The 20409-nt window shown below is 38.7% G+C and overlaps 3 protein-coding genes across 5 annotated transcripts; all 3 read left to right on the plus strand.

Moving 5' to 3' along the window:
• LOC109715369 (metal transporter Nramp2-like) lies at nucleotides 3516-7001 on the plus strand. The gene is made up of 4 exons (XM_020240350.1): nucleotides 3516-4157; nucleotides 5374-5510; nucleotides 5621-6273; nucleotides 6403-7001. The coding sequence occupies exons 1-4, from the start codon at nucleotides 3604-3606 to the stop codon at nucleotides 6607-6609; spliced, it is 1551 nt and encodes a 516-aa protein (XP_020095939.1). The 5' UTR covers nucleotides 3516-3603; the 3' UTR covers nucleotides 6610-7001.
• On the plus strand, nucleotides 8482-13245 carry LOC109714186 (FRIGIDA-like protein 3). 3 transcript variants are annotated; one of them, XM_020238688.1, is made up of 4 exons: nucleotides 8482-8665; nucleotides 9694-10766; nucleotides 11001-11134; nucleotides 12443-13245. In XM_020238688.1, exons 2-4 carry the CDS (start codon nucleotides 9719-9721, stop codon nucleotides 12992-12994), a joined length of 1734 nt encoding a protein of 577 aa, XP_020094277.1. In that variant the 5' UTR covers nucleotides 8482-8665; nucleotides 9694-9718; the 3' UTR covers nucleotides 12995-13245. The 3 variants fall into 3 exon arrangements, with proteins under 3 accessions (XP_020094277.1, XP_020094257.1, XP_020094267.1); XM_020238668.1 differs by having other exon boundaries at nucleotides 8483-8665; nucleotides 11001-11170; XM_020238678.1 differs by lacking the exon at nucleotides 8482-8665 and adding an exon at nucleotides 8737-9532 and having other exon boundaries at nucleotides 11001-11170.
• LOC109716020 (aspartic proteinase CDR1-like) lies at nucleotides 13210-20178 on the plus strand. The gene is made up of 13 exons (XM_020241295.1): nucleotides 13210-13255; nucleotides 14013-14283; nucleotides 14430-14550; nucleotides 14688-15115; nucleotides 15222-15378; nucleotides 15874-15956; nucleotides 16052-16148; nucleotides 16633-16705; nucleotides 16888-17085; nucleotides 18099-18223; nucleotides 18499-18600; nucleotides 18687-18784; nucleotides 19638-20178. The coding sequence occupies exons 1-13, from the start codon at nucleotides 13210-13212 to the stop codon at nucleotides 19807-19809; spliced, it is 1971 nt and encodes a 656-aa protein (XP_020096884.1). The 3' UTR covers nucleotides 19810-20178.

Genomic DNA, 20409 nt, shown 5'->3' on the forward strand with positions numbered 1-20409 from the left:
TTTCGATGATAGAGCCTCCAAATCGACGATTGGCACCGTTGAACATGATCTATACCACTTGAAATGTTTAAAAATCAAATTTAAATTAATATTTGTTAGCATTCTAGCTAATTAATATTTGTTATGTTAGTATCAGTCCAGGAAGCGTAAACCGTAATGGGATTTTAGCCGTAGATCTTGACTAAAATGAAAAATTTAAATTTAAATAATATAATTCTAATAAAAAAAGATAATATCTAATATGTTCCTAAAAACTTATGAAGTATCTAATTTACGTTTTTTTTGTTTCAAAGATACCCCTCGTATATTTCTTCGTTATTCAAAAATACCCCCACGTACTATTAGTATTAGTTAAGTCATTCCGAATTAAAGCCGGGTTAAATTTTTACTAGAATTTTAAAAAAATTAAAATACCTATTTTATCCTTCATTTAAGAGCAAATAAGAAAAGTTGGTGATGGTAGAAGCGTATATTCGAAATGACAAAAAAATCAAAATACTTATTTTGTCCCTAACTTAAGGACAAATAGGAAAAGTTGGTGACGGTAAAGTTGTAATTTCATATAAATAATAGTTGTTGCCAATAGTTCATTTACAGAATTTAACTCTAAGTTTCTAAAAATATATTTGAAATAATTTGGAACGCTAAAATAGTATTTTTAATATTAGACTTTTTAGAGAGATAAATTAAAAAGTCAGAAACGCAATTGTTCCAAAAACATAAGCCCTAAAAAAATATAGGGTAAAATAGGGCTTTCCAAAAGAACGCAATTATCAGGGCTTTTTTTGCATTTAGACCTCTCAAAAAAAATTTCATAAATAATTCCATGAAATTTATATTTACAAGATTCACGCTATCCTCACCATGTGAGCGCCACGGGAGCGTCACGTAGGGATAGTGATAGATTAAGTTAAACACGGTGAATCATTCACCGTACGTGTCCTTCCTAAATCTTAAATTTCAAATATTACGTAATATTATGATAGAAAAAAAAATAATAAAATACGGTGAATCATTCACCGTGTCCAAACACAGTGAATAATTCACCGTATTTAATTTAATCTACGTCGCCATCCACGCTCGCGTGACACTGGCATGACGCTTACGTGGTTGAAATAGGAAGAATCTTATAAACATAAAATTTTTGGGACTGTTTATTGAATTTTTTTTAGGAGCTAAATGTAAAAAAAAAAAAAAAAAAAAAAAAAAAAAAAAAAAAAAAAAAAAAAAAAAAAAATTATCACTTCCTCGTTACGGAGTGACGTGGGAGGTAAACCAACGCGGACATGTCACCGCTATCCACTTGTCTTGAGCCACGTCAGTATGGGGTGGTGGGGGTGGAAAAATTTTAGAATGCAACGGGAATATTGATGACGTGGCATAACAAATCAATTAAAAAAAAAATTTTAGAAATATATATCCCATCGTGAGTAGAAAAAAATATTTTTATTATATTTTTATTTGAAAAGAAGAAAGGTGATTGTATTGTTATTGATGACGTGGTGCAAGATAGTGTAGAATTCCGCGGGAGCGGGCGCGCACGTGATGTGGAGGGACGGAACGAGGACGTCGCTCTCAGCGCCCGTGCGACCACACGACGCGCACGATTCCGACGTTGCGGTAACCTCACCGGCGCGTGCTCTCCTCGCGCTTATCCACCAATGCGACGGTGACTCCACGCATCTCCCGCTTCTTCTAGCAGCAAGATATTATTCCATGCTCCCGTCCCATCTGTATATAGATACACCAATAAATTGATGTTTTGGATTGGTCCCTTGTGATTCACCAATTCTATTCGTGATTATTAAAAAATTTATTTATACTTATAATTCATGTGGGTGTCTCCTATTAACCCAGTTATGAGAGTGTATACCAACATAGTTGTAGAGATAATTCACACCATTTAGGTCTTATTTTGATTATTCACTTAGTTATCGACACAGTAACTTATTCAGTCAACCTACCGTAGTTGGCTTATTTCGATTGGTATATTTCTAGATACTATATTCGCTTTTATGTCATTTTATTGATAAGATAAATTATCTTTTGTAGGTGAAATATGCTGTACTACTAAACTATGAATTTCAAAGTCTCTCAAAAAGTAAAAATCAAATCCTTTTCTTTCAATCACACTAGAAAATTTTTTTATATCGAATAAGTTGTTCTTGAACAACTTATTCGATCCAATTTTTAAAAATTGTATAAGTACTTGATAGTTGGTATCCGAGATTTTAGGTACATTGCCTTTTTATATCACATCTAGCTCTAGCTAACTAAATTTACATATAAAAATATAAACGAACCATGTAGTTTTCTATTGTTCTTTCTCTTTAAAAAAATAACTCATTCAGCGTAAAAATTCTCCTGTAAGATTGGATTTGAAGGTTGAATATACTATGCTCCATATCTAGTAAATATTATAAGTTTCTAAAATAAATAAAAGAGGTGGATATATAACATGACATTGATGTATCTAAATAAGATATAAGAGTTCTATTTTAAATTGATGAACATCTTATAATCAGCATATATTTGTAAGTTACCAAAGAAAAGCAATAATATTTGGTAAAAAAGAAATATTGTCAAATGCGTAGAATGGTTACTAAATTCGCTCTTTAAATTATTTTTTAAAAAATAAAATAAATTGTGCTGTAAGTAAAATATGGTATCCTACTAAATGCAAAGAACTTTTATAAAGGGCAAAAATTATACTTTTATGCTCTTAGCACCAAAAAAAAAAAAACTTCATGCTAAGCAAACTGTCTTTTTTTGGTAAGGTTACAAAAAGAGGCAAAACTTCTCAAGCTTTAAAATGTTAATAGTTAGTGGTGTGGTGTACGAGATGTAGGGATGCACCAAGTGCAGGGAATAGTTTACATTGTTATCCCCAGCACGTTTGAGGAGCAAGCCCCACGAATCGTGCCACGTGGCATTTTGATAGTGTTGCAAATAATTGGGCGTTATTACACACTTATCGGGTTAACAAATATGAAATATATACTACGGTGAGAGTAAATAAAACTTCGCAAACCGACAACGTCGGGTGGTGTGGCGTGAGTTGGTACGCGCGAAACGCCTCCGTTATCCGCTTATCGGATCCCGCTGTGCGCATCCGAACAGCGAACAGCGTAACATCGAACCATTTAACACGCCTCCGTACTACGTTGGTACATGTGAAAATGTAGAGACACTCCCTCAGCTTTATAACTTTTTGAAATGGCCGCCATATCTATTTCGTTAGACTTTTAATAACGAGGTTGAGAACTTGAGATCAAACCGTGTTGAAGCTGAGGGGGCTCGTTACAATTTTGCAGTAACGTCTCCGCGCAAAGGCGTGCGAATGAAGTTTATTTCGATGCCACCGCTTCGCGACACGTGGCACGGTTGCGTTATCTTCCCGCTCTTGGTGGTTATGGGGGGAAACGACAGGGAAACGAGTTTCGCCAGTGTGGTAACTTTTGAAGGGAAACGGATCCGTATGTTCACTTACCCCGGTGATTATAAGCACTCTCTCACTCACCGTTCAGTACTCTCTCGAAACAACCGCACTCACTCTTTCTCCCTCTTCGTTCTCCTCCTCCCCCTCCTCCCTCGAGCTCGTCCATGGCGTCCACGGCGTCGCCCTCGCACGAGGCCGAGGAGAAGCTCCTCGTGGCGCGATCCCCTGGCCCCGACGACTCCCAGGAGGAGCGCGCGTACGACTCCGACGAGAAGGTCGTGATCTCGATCTCCGACGATGAGGACGGGGAGGATGCGGCGCCCCCGCCGCCGTTCTCGTGGCGGAAGCTCTGGATGTTCACGGGGCCGGGGTTCCTGATGTGCATCGCGTTCCTGGACCCGGGGAACCTCGAGGGCGATCTCCAAGCGGGGGCGATCGCGGGGTACTCGCTCCTGTGGCTCCTCCTGTGGGCGACGGTGATGGGGCTCCTGATCCAGCTCCTCTCGGCAAACCTCGGCGTGGCGACGGGGCGCCATCTTGCCGAGCTGTGCCGCGACGAGTACCCGCCCTGGGCGCGCGTGGTGCTGTGGCTCATGGCCGAGCTCGCCCTCATCGGCGCCGATATCCAGGAGGTCATCGGGAGCGCCATCGCCATTAAGATACTCAGCGGCGGCGCGATCCCGCTCTGGGCCGGGGTTGTCATCACCGCGCTCGATTGGTATAATACGACCCGTCCATCGATTTAGATTGCTGTAATTTATACTACTTGTGATTTCGATTTATATTATACTGATTCGAGCTTTTGATTTGCACTGTTTGATTTGTTTTTGTTTTTGCTCTTGTTTTCTTTTTGTTTTTTTTTAATTGATTCCACTGGGATTACTCTAATTTTTATTGTTTTATCTGATTATTTTGGTTGTTTTTTGGTAGCTTGTTCCTAGTTAGCTTCTGGTTTCAGCTCTACTGTTTATAACAATTTAGGGACCTGTTTAGTTAATCCAATACAAATATGCAGAATTAAAGTATACAAAAGTGAACTAAACATTTATTCGCCAGAGAAAAAAAGACAAAGAAGCTTATCACCTAAATGTTGTCTCTTTTCATTTTCTTCAGAAGAAAAAGTAAAAAAAAAAAGAAAAAGAAAACCATTTAATACATCATGGAAATAAATAAGTTGTATAGTTCTTCAATAATTTAAAATAATAGGTTCTTCAATTATTTAAAATAATGCTTGAATCATTCATGGGATTATAATTTTGTTGTCGGCATTCTGTGTTATGAATAGTGGACCTATTAAACCAGACAAAAACTTGTCAATCAACATAAATTATCAAGATAAAAATGAAAATATAGTGACTTTGGCTTCCAAATTGGTGGATAAAATTATTATCTTTTCATTGAATTCCTTTCACTTCCATCTTCTAAAATTTGGCTAATCTGAATGTTGGTGATATAGACAGTTCATCAACTGTATTAAAATTTTCTGGTAATTACGGTACATGGGTTTCTGGAAGACTCAAAACTTCTCGCTGATGCGAATTATTGAGTTCAATAATTTGTGGGAGGAAAGAAAATTGGTTAAAGAGGACTACCCTGTAATCTCAGTAGGTCACTAGGTCTTCACCGTGTAATCTTCCAGTCGCCTTTGTGGATCAAGTTAACATAGTTCAAAAAACTGAAATTAATTTGAAGTGTGCTGAATTGGAAGTTTATTCAGTTTTGTACTTGTTGACTGTAAGGAACTTTAGTACTAATGACATTATCGTCAAAAGAGAACTGATTAATTATCCAATCAAAAACATGTTTCAACAATGTTAGTTCAGCTTGCCTTAAGACGATATATGTTTGGAACTATATTTATCCTTGTTGATGCAATCTGTGGAGAACTTTGGATGACTCTGTTTCAACTCTTTGGCCATTTCCTTTCTTGACAGCTTCATCTTCCTCTTCCTTGAGAACTATGGTGTGAGGAAATTAGAGGCATTTTTCGGGGTTCTTATTGCTACTATGGCTATATCGTTTGCGATTATGTTTGGTGAAACCAAACCCAATGGAAAAGAACTACTCATAGGTAGATCTTTCTTTGGTTAATTGACTATTCTTCTCCATTTAACTTATTGCATTTCTTAAGCTAATATTAGACTTTTGTACATTTAGTGCTGATTTCCTTATACTCTTCAGGTGTGCTAGTCCCAAAATTGAGCTCCAAAACCATAAGGCAAGCGGTGGGGGTTGTGGGCTGTATAATTATGCCTCACAATGTTTTCTTGCATTCTGCTCTTGTACAGTCGAGAAGGATTGACACTAGAAAGAAAACTCGTGTTAGAGAAGCGATGAAATATTATTCCATAGAGTCTACTCTAGCACTCATTATTTCCTTCATAATCAATGTGTGTGTCACGACGGTTTTTGCCAAGGGGTTTTATGGGTCTGAAGAAGCTGATACTATAGGTTTGGAGAATGCGGGGCAGTTTCTGCAAGAGAAATACGGGGGCCGGCTGTTCCCTATTCTTTATATATGGGGTATTGGGCTGTTAGCATCTGGGCAAAGCAGCACAATCACCGGCACCTATGCTGGACAGTTTATCATGGGAGGCTTCCTGAATCTTCGTTTGAAGAAGTGGGTTCGCGCATTAATCACTAGAAGTTTCGCTATAGTTCCCACTATGATTGTGGCCTTGTTTTTTGATACTGGGGGTCCTACCATGGATGTTCTGAACGAATCACTTAATGTGCTTCAGTCTGTCCAAATACCGTTTGCCCTCATACCGCTTATCACTCTGGTCTCGAAGGAACAAGTAATGGGGCATTTCAAGATTGGTTCTATTACCAAAGTAAGTTTTCAATCACAGCTAGAACTAATCTTTATTGCGAAAATCCGTTCGTGCAATTTCTGCTTTCCTGTTAAGTTATGAACCAGTCCCTCTATTCGACTTCACCGATCCCTCTCGGTTTCTTTTCAGGTGGTAAGTTGGATTGTGGTGGTCTTTCTAATAATCATCAACGGCTATCTTTTGCTGGCGTTCTTTACTACAGAAGTTCGCGGCGCATTGCTCAGTTCCTCTCTATGTGTCGCCTTAGCTGTCTATGTTTTGTTCGTCATCTATCTCATACTACGAGATACTACGCTGTATAAGCGGGTTGTATCAGCGGTGAGCAAGAGTTCATAAGCCCCTTCTAACATCATCACAACAGCTAGTGGCTTCCCCTATTGCAAGAACAAACAGGTCCAAGAAGCATCAAAGTAGTTATTAACTCCAAATCTTCACTTGCCATCGTGTTATGATGCAGCTTTAACTATAGGGGTAATTACTTATGTGTCCTCTGTACTTTACAAAGCTGATTTTGCTGCTTATGCTTCCACTTACAGAAGCTTTATCTTCTGTGAATCCTTTAGCAGTTTGTTGTATTATGCGGGTGGAATAGCTTTTCTCTTCATAGAATAATACATTCAGAGTATGTGAATTATGTGATGTTAAATATACGACGACTATTCTCTCTCGTAAGCTTTTTGCTTGTCAAAGCCAGAGCGAAGCTACCAAATCTTATTTGCCTTGCAAAAGAATGCTTCGTTTTTGTTGTGTACTCTGAAAGCTTTCTTTACTTCTGCTGAAATATTTCCTTGCATCTGGTTATTTCAAATTATGCAAAATGCACTAATATTTTATCAATTTCACCAATAGAGATCCATACCGAGCCAAACCGATGTGTTTCTTTTCACAGGAATACTATGTTATAATTATGCTTTTTGTAGTAGTTGTTGTTGTTGTTCATTTTGGAGATTTGGTCACATAAAATGAGTCCCTGGAGCTACACATGGATGTGAAATGAGCAGTAGAAACATGATCTCTTGCCCAGATTGAATTCTGTGTGGTTTACGAACTAATACATAATTCTCAAAATACAGATTGGATTCTGTACTGGTTGCTAAACTTTCATTCAAAGTTTCATCATGAAACTTGGAACTTTTTTTTAAAAATAAAAATATATTTCGAAGCGAAGCCTATTGTATCTGTATATTTGTGCATCATAAATTTTACTCGCTGTCAATTTATCTCTTCCTTTCAATTTAGTTCTCAATAAAAATCTGTTTTTCAGATGTAGAATAACTGCTTTACAGGACTACACACAGTTCTGCATCAGCTTTTTTCTGACCGTCCGATGTGATTTACACCGATCTTATAGACTTTCGAGGCATGCCACTGGGCACGCACCGAAACTATTGACTGCGCCAGGTGTAACTCTATGTTCCATTCAGTGCACCTGATATTTGATAATTAATATTTATAAAATTATTTTAATTGATACTACCTACAATTATTTAAAAACGGTTGGAAATAATAATTCAAACTTAATTTAAAATTTAGTTAAAGATAGAGTATATCCAAATTATACATTGAATAGGATTTGTAATTATCCAAATTAAAATTAGATTTATTATCTGTTATGATTTGATGGCTATATATAGTTAAACATGGGTTAATTAGATGAAAAAGTTATAATAGACATGACTACATCGGTGTTGCCCAGAATATAATTAATTACTTTTTATTAATAAAGTATTAGTTTAGTTATCTTCCTCCTCCAATATCTCTTCTCTACATTATTTTATTCTATTTTAGATCTTGGGTTATATAATCGTTATCAGTACAAATACTAGTTACAACAAGTGGTATCAGAGGAAATCACGTTTCCAACAAAAACAATAATCACAAATGCTGAAAACCTCAGGAAAAAAAAATCAACAATATAGAAAGCATTGTTGTTCAACTTACAAGTACAAAGTATTTAAAATTTATTGCTTCTAAATTATAGTTCTTTCAAATATAAATATATTTAATAAATTACATTACTGTCCTGATAAACCAATCAGTCCTCCGAACTGATGTTAATATATTGATGATACATAATGTGAAATATTTTGTAATTATAAAAACTTATTTGGAGGTGCCATGTAAGTATGTAACAAATCTGGTCCACGCAATAATCTCATGTGAGGCGCGGAGTTGGAATTGTACATATACACTCGGTCCATGCATAATATTTCTCTACGCAGGGGGTTCGCACGGCCCCGTCCTATCCCGTTCCTCCCGAGTCCCGACCCTTTTCGCTCCTTCGCCTCGTCTCTCTCCCTCTCCTCTCTCTTTTGGCCCTTTCTAGGGTTTTACTCCTCCGCTTCTCCCTCAGCTTCGCGCGCGCGCGTTAGGGTTCCTTGCGACCCTCCAGGTATCGATCCTTCCCTTCTTCTCTCGCCCGATTTCGATCTGTGTTGCTGGAATTAGGGATTCCACTTAATTACTAGCGCGGCTACACTTGTTTGGAGAGTTATTTTCCCGTTATCTGTGATGGATTCGCATAGTGATTCGTCTCGTAAATTGGGGTTTTTTTGATGTTTTTGTTGCGTTGATGAGCTTGCGTTCAATGTTGTAAAGCTTAATCCTTTGCGAGGAAAGCTATAATATGTGGCAGTACGCTTCAAATCTTTCTTAACAGCATTGGATCGGTAAAAAAAATTGTTCTTTGTTCATAAGTAGCTCTTCGGATGTGATAATGTTTTGATCTTTTTTCTTTTCATGTCCGGATAGTTTGATTTTAACTGTTTGGAGAGATTTGTATATATAGGTTGGAGCTGAGTTAAATCTTACTACTATTGCTGGGTTTGGAATGGATATATTTTGGGTGCTCAAATACTTGTAGGAATTGGAGCTAGAAAGCTTAGTGACCTATAATAGTGGATTTTTTTTTTTTTTTTACTAAGATTTAGGACTTCCAAGAAGGTTTCAAGCAAATTTGTCGAGAAATTTGGATTCTGTTTTTTGCTTAAACCCTTCAGTTCCAGAGCTTCCCCTCTTAGTTATTTGTATGTTTTTAGTAGTTATTTGTATGTTTTAGTAGTTTAACATTAATTAGTATGTAGGATGCATTTGGTGTCTTGAAGCAAATAGTTGCATACTAAAATTACTGACCACTAATTGCAGAGCAAGCGCATCCCTAGGCGCGCCAAATTTCGATGTCTCTTAATCACGTATTCGTCTGGGAAATTCCACTAATTCTAATAGCATTTTATCAAGTATAAGACAGTTAATTAAAGAGGTTTGTGTAACTCTGACATTTTTCCTCTGATGAGATACCTGGAAACATAATTGCTGCGTGAGATATGTTAGTTCTTAGCTTTTACCTGCATATTTTGTATCTCTTGTTAAATATATTTAGATGCTTTTTCATGAGCTTATTGTGGATGAGCCATCTTTCAGGTTATAACAACTGTTGCAAATAGGCATGGAAAATGATGTAGAAGCCGCTGTTGGCATGAAATCGGCTACAGGGATGCTAGAACAGCTTGGGAAGGCATTTGAGGAACTCAAATCTCATACCGAGGCATCTTTGGAAAACACGATCAAGTGGGACGATATTAAAGAACATTTCCTCAAACTCGAGAAATCATTCAAGGACAAGTTCGATGAATTAGAACAGAAGCAGAAGGAACTCGAAGATAAGCAGTCCAAGGCCCATGCTGTAATTGCAGAGAAGGAGGAGGCTGTTGCCGCAAAAGAGCGTGCCTCTTTGCAACGGCTTCAGGAGCTGCGAGATGCTGCTGTTTCTGACATAGCAGAGGCTCGCGAGAAACACAAGGTGGAGACTTCGGAGCTGTTTGATCTGAAAGCAAGCAGAGAGAAAAAGGTAACGACCTCACTCAACGAATCCAATGCACCAAATGGGAAAGCCCCTGCTAATGGATCGGCCGAACCGACTGAAGCTGTTGCTTTTGAGGTCAAGCCCAGTCCTCGAGTGAAGCAACTTTGTGAACAGATGGACACAAAAGGGCTTCTGAAATTTATTTCAGATAACATGAAAAGCCTCGCTACCCTTCGTAAGGAACTCTCTGTCGCATTGAAGTATGCGAATGAACCAGCACTTTTGGTGCTGAGTTCCTTAGAGGGATTCTACCCTCAGGACGAATTAAATTCACAAGGGAACGATGACGAGGCCCTTCAGGGCTTACGCAGAAGCTGTCTCGTTGTGATGGAATCCGCAGCCCCTGTTTTTGCTGTGAATGAGCAAAGTGCTAATTGCCCTTTGAGCTCTGAAATAAAGCAGCGGGCGAAGGCGATTGCCGACGAGTGGAAGCCCAAATTGGCTACTGTTGACATTGATTCTACTGGTGGGTATTCTTTGGAAGCACAAGCATTCCTGCAGCTTCTTGCCACTTTTGGCCTCAATTCAGAGTTTGATGAAGACGAGCTATTTAAGCTCGTGCTCGCTGTCTCTCACTGCAGGATGACTCCTAGACTCTGCCGTTCTCTTGGATTCGCACAAAAAGTGCCAGGTTGGTATCCCCCAGATTGACCCCCAAGAGTTCCAGAGACTCTAAAATTGTGCACCAAAGCAGATTAGGGTTACATTTTCTAGAGATAGGATGAAAAGCTGGTGAAATTTTTTGCCCAGCTACGTAACTTTATAAGCATTTTTTTTTCAAACTGCTTTTGTAGAAGGCTGCAATTGGTTCTTTTACTCAGGGTAGCATATCTAAACGCTGATGGTTTGTTTTTCTTTTGTGCAGTCGTTATTGAAACTTTGGTTAACAGAGGCAGACACATCGATGCTGTTCATTTTGTCGATGCTTTCCAGCTTTTTGAGAGCTATCCTCCTGTATCTCTCTTGAAGGCATATCTAGAGGCCTCAAAAGCTCCACAGGTGAATAATGGGGACCCTAATGCAGCTGGTTCGCTGGTCAGTTTTCCTTGTGTACTGAGAACTTCATGTGCATTTTATAGTAAGGTTTAATGCAATTTGCTAACATGTGCTAGACCAATAATATGGTAATGACATAGAGCTACTCGTCTTTTTCGTTTGGGTAAATACTGCTGTTTTATAAGTTTTGCTTTCTTGCTCTCTTCAAATGAAAGATGCTACTGCCAATTTTTTTTTTCCGAGAGGTTGAGGTTAGATTGGGTTTTCTGAGAGAAGTAAAAATGATTCTGGGATTAAGGCGGCCTTAAACTACTCTTTTAGAGGGAGCACGGTTGTTTCATTTCCTTTTTCTTCTTTTAAATTAATGGCGGTTGGGACCTGACTTGTTCTTTGGACTAGCCCTTTCTTCTTTTTTTTTTGTTTCCTTTAATCTGGTAAGTATATGGAGATATTGGAGGTTACATTAGAGATAGTAAGGGAGTGAGACAACCCCCTTGAGGTTGCTTTTGTTGATTGATCTGAGACATTTTCTTTACTATTTGTGCTAAATACGCGGCTCCCCGAATCGGCGTATGCTGTTGATTTGGGTCCAGCAGGGGCTGCCGATTCGGCGATCCTTTTCGGCTCGCCGAATCAACAAAATAAAATTTCCCTTTCTTTACTCAGATGCTTGACTAAAGTATAGAACTCTTAGCTGTCACTGCTCATCACATCTAATCAATGCCCTGATGCTCTCTCTCTCTCTTTTTTTTTTGGTTTAATTAAGGTGGGTGGTTGAATGGGTGTTGGTGGGATGGTGTGGGGTGGAATTGCCTACATGTCTCCCTGCAAGATGTAGAAAATCTGGATTTGTCTCTCTGAAGTTTATCGTACCAAATATATAACCTGATATTTTGAAACTTCAATAATTGGTTCCTCTTTGTTATATGACTGTTTGGGACCAACTCTTCCTATAAAACTGACGATTCTACTTTCGAAATATATCTTTTCAAGTACTTCACTATTACTTTTCGTCTTCACAGTTTCTGTTCTATCTCTCATGCTATTTTTATGTGAACCTCCCTTAAGAACTTTTTTTTTTTAACAAAGACAATTCTTTTCAAGGTATAAAAGTTGTGATGGTGAAAAATTTTCTGTTAAAAATTATCTGTTAACTGATGGTGGCCGACGGATCGGGGCAATTTGCAATGGCGAAACTTTAATGGATCTATTTGGCAACATGAACTTTGCAGGGACAAATATGGAAATTCCAATAATTTCTTGTAATAATTCTTCATCATTTACCAATTCTGTTCCTTTATTCTTACTCAGAAGGATCCACTTGATCGGGAACTAGGTGCACTCAAGGCCGTGAGCAAGTGCGTCAGAGAGCGCAAGCTTCACAAGGAATTCCCCCTCGGCCCCATCCAGAAGCGCATCAATCTGCTCGAGAAGGCCAAATCCGATAACAAGCGGGCGGCGGCGGGAGGAGCCACCAGATTTCAACCCAAAAGGCCCCGACCGACCGGTAAATATACTCACCGCGGGCCCGCCGTTGGTGCCGATAAGCAGCCGCCTCCACAAATGGCTTACGACGGGGGATACTATGCAGTTTATAACGCACAACCCCCCGCATACGATGCATCGGCTTATGCTGCTACATACGGGCAACATTATTCAACTGAGGCCGTCCCCCCTCCTGCGTCATATAATGCCGCCGCCGCTTCATATTATGGGCCTTATGCTGCTGCCGCACCTCCGCAGCCTTCTCCTTCGGCCAAATATAGTAATTATGCGAGTGCGGGGGCGCAAGCTCCTGCCGCTTCGTACTATGGAAGTTATCCAAGTTCTGGGTCTCAGTCGACTAACCAGCCGTACATGTAAGTCGAGCATCGACAACTGTAGGCATTTGTTGTTCACTGGATAATTAGGCCTGCGGGCTTTTTTCTATTTTACGGCGGGCACAGTGAAATCCCTTACTTTTATGGTCGGATCAATGTACTAAAGTTGTTTCATATTTGTAGCTCGATTTTGAACGTTCATCTTTGTGGTTTGATCTGTATGCGTGAGTAATTTCCTTCCATGTGAAACTCAAGACAATGGCCTCATTTTTCACTGATGTTGGTTTTCTATTATCCACTATAGGTTGTATAAAACTGAATCATGTGTCGGGATGTTGGATTCAGATCTAATGTTCTGTTAAATTCGGATCCGAATCTGGACTTTTGAGAGTACTCGTCACCCTTCGTTTCACTAAACCCTGTGAGGGCCAACTTAAAATCCTACGTTTAGGTTGAATTGCAACTTGGATTAAAAAAAAAAAAAATGTAAGGAGACCCCTCCGGCTATAGCATTTTTGGAAACACGTCCCTCAATTTTTTATTTTTAATTTTAATTATGCTAATTTAAGTAATTCCTCTCATTCGGATTGAGAATTTTGTCACAATAAATAACTTCATTAACTATCAGGTGTTAATTAATAGTTATTTTAATGAAATCAACTTCTAAAATTGATAATGCTATTTTGCTTTTTTAGAAAAAAGTCACGGGGTAGTATTTAGAACTTTTTGTAGTTGTGGGGTGCTGCATACATTTTTACCTTCAAGTTTGTAGCGCCGTGATCGCTCATCGCATGTGGATTCGTGTAAAAGTCAGATCCGAACCCGTTAACGCCGCGCCGCCCGCCGCGGTCCCCACGCAGGAGAGATGAGCCGAGCACACCAGTTTGGTGCACGCGGGCCCCACCCCTCTCTCTCTCTCTCTCTCTCTCTCTCTCTCTCTCTCCCTCCCTCCGCAGGAGAAGCTCTCCAATACGCTTCCTCGTCAACGGATCCCTTCCAATACAAAACACCTTCCCCTCCGAATCCCCAAAATGCCCCCTTCGCAGACTTTTGAGACGGAGACCTCTCAACCCTTCTCCTCCTCCTCCTCCTCCTCTCCTTCCTCCTCTTCGTCTCCGGCGACGGCTCCGGATCCCCCCCGGCGCGCGGCGGCGGCGGCGGAAGCAAGAGCCCTCTCGTTCTTCCGCTCGTCCTCTCGTATGCCAATTCCACCAGCCACCGCGGCCGCGGCGTCGGGGCGGACCATTTCCTCCGGCGGCGCCAGCTCCAGAAGGAGGACGCCTCCCGCCCCAACGCGCACATGAGGCTCTACGACGATCTCCTCACCAACGGGTACGATTCGCCCCCTTTCTTCCTCCAAATCCCTCGTGTCGATCTCCAATAGCTAATCTCTATTTGTTTAATCGCCTTTAACTCTTGGATCCGAATCGTTCTACTATTCTTATCGTAATTTTTAAGTATACATTCTCTCCGTTTAGGTATTACACTACGAGGCTCTATATCGGGACGCCGCCCCAGGAATTCGCGTTGATTGTCGATTCGGGGAGCACGGTGACCTACGTTCCGTGCTCCTCGTGCGAGCAATGTGGCAATCATCAGGTTCGATGTATTTGAATTCAACTAGTCCCTTTTTGTCCTGTTGGAATTGGATTTCGAATAAATGAACTCAACTGTTGAAATTGGAGACTACAATCAATTAGCTTATGTCGCTTAATTAGAGTTCCTGTAATGTTTAGGACCCAAGGTTCCAACCAGATCAATCAAGCACATACGAACCGCTAAAATGCAATGTCGATTGTACCTGCGACGATGAGAAAAATCAATGCACTTACGAGCGGCAGTATGCTGAAATGAGCTCCAGCAGTGGAGTTCTCGGCGAGGACATTATATCGTTTGGCAAAGAGAGCGCGCTTGAACCACAGCGTGCTATCTTTGGCTGTGAAAATTCCGAAACCGGTGATTTGTTTACTCAGCACGCTGATGGCATTATAGGCTTGGGCCGTGGGCAGCTTAGTATAATGGATCAGCTTGTTGATAAGGGTGTGATTAGTGATTCATTCTCATTGTGTTATGGTGGAATGGATATTGGTGGGGGTGCAATGGTTCTTGGTGGAATCCCTCCTCCCAACGACATGGTTTTTTCCCATTCAGACCCAGTGCGAAGGTATGATATGACACTAGTTTTATAGGTTGTTATGGAGAAAGAATTTTCATTTGAAGTACATTTTAATACATTTCCCACATTTACTCTAGTTTCGGGATGGCAACAGCCCATATTACAATATTGTGCTGAAGGAAATACATGTGGATGGGAAGGCGTTGCAGTTAGATCCAAGGATCTTTGATAGCAAGCATGGAACTGTCTTGGATAGTGGAACCACCTATGCGTATCTACCTGAACAAGCTTTTGAAGCATTCAGAGATGCTGTAAGATTCCTTTTCATCCATTTATCTTGTTTAGTTTGAATTTTAATGTTCCGTAAACAGTCATAATAAACGCTGAACTAAGTGTCATACACAGATTCAGTGGTAAATTTATTTTGGAAACATGAGTAGAAAAATACTTGTTTCCTGGCACCTGGAAAGTCGAGACTCTCCAGCAGCTTGGTGTTAGAGCCATTGTCGTGGACATTTAGAATTTGCAGTTAAAGAAAAAGCAACATGCGTGCTGTCCTCAATAATAAATGCATTAGCTGATATAAACCTAAAAAGAGTACTAAGGGATTTTTGATTTTAAGAATGTTTTCTTCTTTCATTGTGATAATATGAGATAAGATGAACCGAGTCTTCACTTCAATATAAGATAAGATGAACTAAGTTTTCATTGGGAAGTGAAGCAGTTTTCTGGGGAGATTGATCATTTATTAGTTAGCACCTCTCTGCTGACATAGTTGGTTGTTTGTGATTTTTCGTGTTTAACAGATCACAAGCAAGTTACGTTCCCTTAAGCAAATTCCTGGTCCAGATCCAAATTACAAAGATATTTGCTTTGCTGGTGCTGCAAGGTAATGTCTTTATTGTTTCTATATAAGTTTGGCATTAAGACTATTTTTACTCTATTAGCAATATACTTACTCAACCTAAATGAAATTGTTTGTAGTGACATCTCTCAATTATCGAAGACATTTCCAGCTGTTGATATGGTATTTGGTAACGGAGAAAAGCTGTCATTGTCACCTGAAAATTACATGTTCCGGGTAAGATAGCTAATTCATTGTAATTAAAAAAAGGGTTAATCACCAAATTAGCTCCTGAAGTTTGATAAAGATTTCACTTTTGCTCCATAGAATTTCAAAGACAATTTAGTTTCTGAAGTTTGTTGATCGGAAAGTTTCATTTCCAACAATTCAGCCCCTGAAGTTTTGACTCTTATTTCAATTTCATATATGGAGTGTCAAATTTAGCAAAGTATAGTGCAAGTTCAGTGCTGCTAGGATTGTATATTAATAGACGATATTGATGTGCTTAACAAAGTCAGGGACTAAATTGTTACAATTGGAACTAAGGAATGGAATTGAAATGAAGTCAAAACTTCAGGAAATAAATATGTAACTAACCCAAAAAGGCAAATAGCATTGCCTGATAATTGACTAGTTTATTAGCTCTCTATCTTGGTGCTTTCCTGTCCTTGTTTATGTGATGCGATATCTGTGTATTTCTTTTCTGTTTTTGAAAATGAAGCACTCAAAAGTTCAAGGTGCATATTGCCTGGGAGTCTTTCAAAATGGGAAAGATCCAACAACTCTTTTGGGGGGTATGTTGTATGTCTGCATTGGCACTATATATATATATATATATATATATATATATATATATATATATATATATATATATATATATATATATATATATATATATATCCATCATATTTGTTCACATAGTTAATCAAGTTTTTTGTGCTTAAGCGGTAAGTAATTGGATAATTTCTTCTCATAGGTATTATTGTCCGCAACACTCTTGTAACTTATGATCGCCAAAATGAAAAGATCGGATTTTGGAAAACTAACTGTTCTGAGTTGTGGGAGAGGTTGCATTTAAGTGGAGCCCCTTCGCCTGCACCTTCATCTACCTCCGACACGAATTCTACAGTTGATATGTCCCCAGCTGTGTCTCCTAGTGGATCACAGCTACCAGGTTTATGATCTGGTTACTCACAAATGCTATTTATTTTGCTTATTTTTTGAAATAATTTGATGAATTATTTAGCCTCATGCTTATCAGGACAGAGTCTTGTGAATGATTTCCTTGCATCAATTGTAGATGTGATATCTTACAAATACAATTTCGATAACATATACAACTTCTAATTCTCGGGAGTTAATTTCTGTAGTTTCAATGGATTCAGCTTGAAATCTGGAAGGCTATCTCGAAAGATTAGCTGAAACAATGTAATATAAATCCCAAAATGCATTTAGTTTGTTTCTTTGCTGACTGAAACTATCTGAATGGATGCGAGAACTGCCAAAATTACAGAACCTTACACATATATGCCCCAGGAAAACTGGAACCAAACAAAACTTCCAAGCTTTATCCTCATTTAGTTGTTTTCCCCCCCCTCTTTATGAATATTCATCAAATATGTTTTGTTGGTAACTTTGATGAAGCACCAACTTTAGCCCTAATTTTTCTCATTTTAACATTGTAATCTCTAGCCTTATCTCTTCACAGACCGAGAACTTTTTTATGAGAAAAATATCGAACGATCTAGTTTACTCTTAAGTATGAAGTATAAACTATGGCAGTACTCTTTGATTTCATGGTTGGTGAATGCTGTTGCTTAATGAGAGTGTGTGCAACATTCTTCAAGCAGCATGCGCGTGGAAGCTTCAGAATATGGGGGAAAATAGTTTAATGCACAGTCCAATGTGCAAGCTGTATGAATTACATTTTTTACTTTTTTATTATTATTGTTTACAGAATTATAACTATTGACACCAAGCAATAACAAACGAAGACATTCTTACCTTTTACAAATTAACAGGGTTAGAGATTTTGGTTATGCATCATGTGCAAAATTTCCTCTTGATAACTTTTATTTCTATACTCTGCTTTTCTAATTAATACAAAAAATTGCTATTAATTTCTTAATTTGCCACGTTCTTACGGTTGGTTAAATCACCGTTGTTTCTCTTTCTATCTCTATGCAGGTCAATATGAAGTTGGTCAAATAATATTTTATATGTCCATAAATGTTACATACTTGGACCTGGCACCCCATATCAAGGAACTGGCTGTGCTTATAGCTCATGAGCTAGGAATTGACCCGCATCAGGTGAATTAAGATTTCTTCCACTGACTATTATAGAGCGGTTCTGCCACTAAGGACAGTGTCCTTCACATCACAATATGCTTTAGAGGCAAATGTAGTGGTATTGACTAATTTTTATCCCTGGTTATACCTCTATGGGCAGGATTATTCATCTTGTTATTCTGAAACATTTTAGAAACGATCTATCTTCTTCAGTAATTTATTTTTCTCGAAGTTGTTCCAGAACTTTCATTTTTCCTTGTACTTTCAGCTGAAGGCTGCAATTTGAATATCTTTAGGTTAATTCGATGAATATCACTAGTGAAGGAAACCATACTCTTATTAAATGGGCTATTTTTCCAGCGGGATCTGATAAATTCATGTCTAATGCAACAGCAATGGTAATGCTATACTCACCATCTTTTGATGAAAGTTATAACTAAGTCCATCAGATAGAAGATTTACAAACTGTCTGATTTTTCTGCAGGACATTATATTGCGGTTAACTGAGCACCGTGTTCGCCTTCCAGATAATTATGGGAGCTATCAGTTGCTTGAGTGGAACGTTGAGCCTCCACCTAAAAGGTACTCGAGCATTCAATCTGAAGTTTGTGATCCTCGTCGCCCAACAATTCATTTTATTTTGGGATTTCTTTATCTGCTAAAGAAACTGAAATATCATGCTTTTCACATGTATGATCTTGGTGCTCCCAAATATAGTAAAAGTAGAAAACATTTGGCTAATCAAAATTGTGAGAATAAAAGAGGTTTCTGCTCCTATATGTGTGATTTCTCAGTAAGATCTAACTGGCATTTTGGTTAACCTACCAAGTTGCTTCTAATGGCGTATAGATGGTTCAAGTTTCCTTATTATTTGCAAAAACATTTTGAATGGTCGAGTTCAAGCTACTTCCATTATTTCCAGTTTCTTAATATCCATACTGATATAAAGAACTCTTTTCAACCTTCACTGTTGATGATGTTGATTTCACTTTCTACACAACACTAAATTTCTTTGCATCACATCTTTATTCCTCAGAGTCAGCTAAATGACATCTCAACCCATATAAGCCTGGTTCCTGAATAGTCTTGAGAATTACTTATAAATCCGTGATTTAGAGCTTATGCGGTAGAAATAGCTACAGATTATACTTGAGCATTTCAATTTTTTTTACTTTGAAATTGGTAAAATAGTGCCATTTGACGTACAAAAGCAATCTATAATCACTGGATTGGTCAAATCATCTCACAAAATCATCTTTCAAATTCAGCAATTGTTATGTAAAAACTAGATCCTTAAGCTTATCAACTAATCACAATCTACTATTCTTAAAAAAGTACAACAAAAAAAAAGATTACGGTTTAGAGACCTTTCAGAAATGCTATCGGACATTGCAAAATCATTTCTTTACTGATTTCGAGTTGATTTGTTATGCAGGTCATGGTGGCAACAGCATATAGTCGGTTTATCTATCGGGGCTTTAGCGGTTGCGGTGATCGTTTTATCAGCTTTCTTAGTAAGATACATTTGGAAAAATAAAATCAAAGGGCCAGGTACGTACAGGCCGGTGGATGCCGCCGTTCCAGAGCAAGAGCTCCAACCGCTATAATTTAGTATCGGACACCTATTGAAATCGAAGTACAGAAGATTCTTTAGTAGCAATGACACTTCCATGATGTGAGAGAGATAATGTACAATAGTGTAAGCTTCTTTGTTGCGGGACTAGATCTGTTTTTTCTTTTGCTTTCTTTGTAATACAAGATTAAGAACGAGCCAAAAAGAGCAAGAATCCTTCATTTGTAAAGATCTGTTTGGATAAGCAGATGCAGCAATCGTAGCTCCCTCTTGTAGCCGGTTATGCAAGGTTTTTGAGCCCTGTAATTTTGCGTCGCAAGAATCATGAGACTGCATTTTGTATACAACTGATTGCAATACTTGTTCAATGGAATCGAGTTCTTATGTCTTGTTTGGAATCTAACAATATGGTGATCTGCATTTTGAAAGACATAATGCAAGATTTTCGGGGTTTTGTGGACTGTAGAATGGCAATCTGATGGTCTCTCTAAAAAGTCGAGCTCTTTCCACTTGTGATCAATCAATAATTTCTCAAAATCTGATGGCTTTCTAATTTTGGCTGTTGGATTATTGTTATGTCAACGGTAGGCGGAAATTTTTCGCAGACATCGAGGCAAACAACACCATCCTAAGA

The sequence above is a fragment of the Ananas comosus genome, linkage group 1 (genome assembly GCF_001540865.1).
Source record: "Ananas comosus cultivar F153 linkage group 1, ASM154086v1, whole genome shotgun sequence".
Taxonomy (NCBI): domain Eukaryota; kingdom Viridiplantae; phylum Streptophyta; class Magnoliopsida; order Poales; family Bromeliaceae; genus Ananas; species Ananas comosus.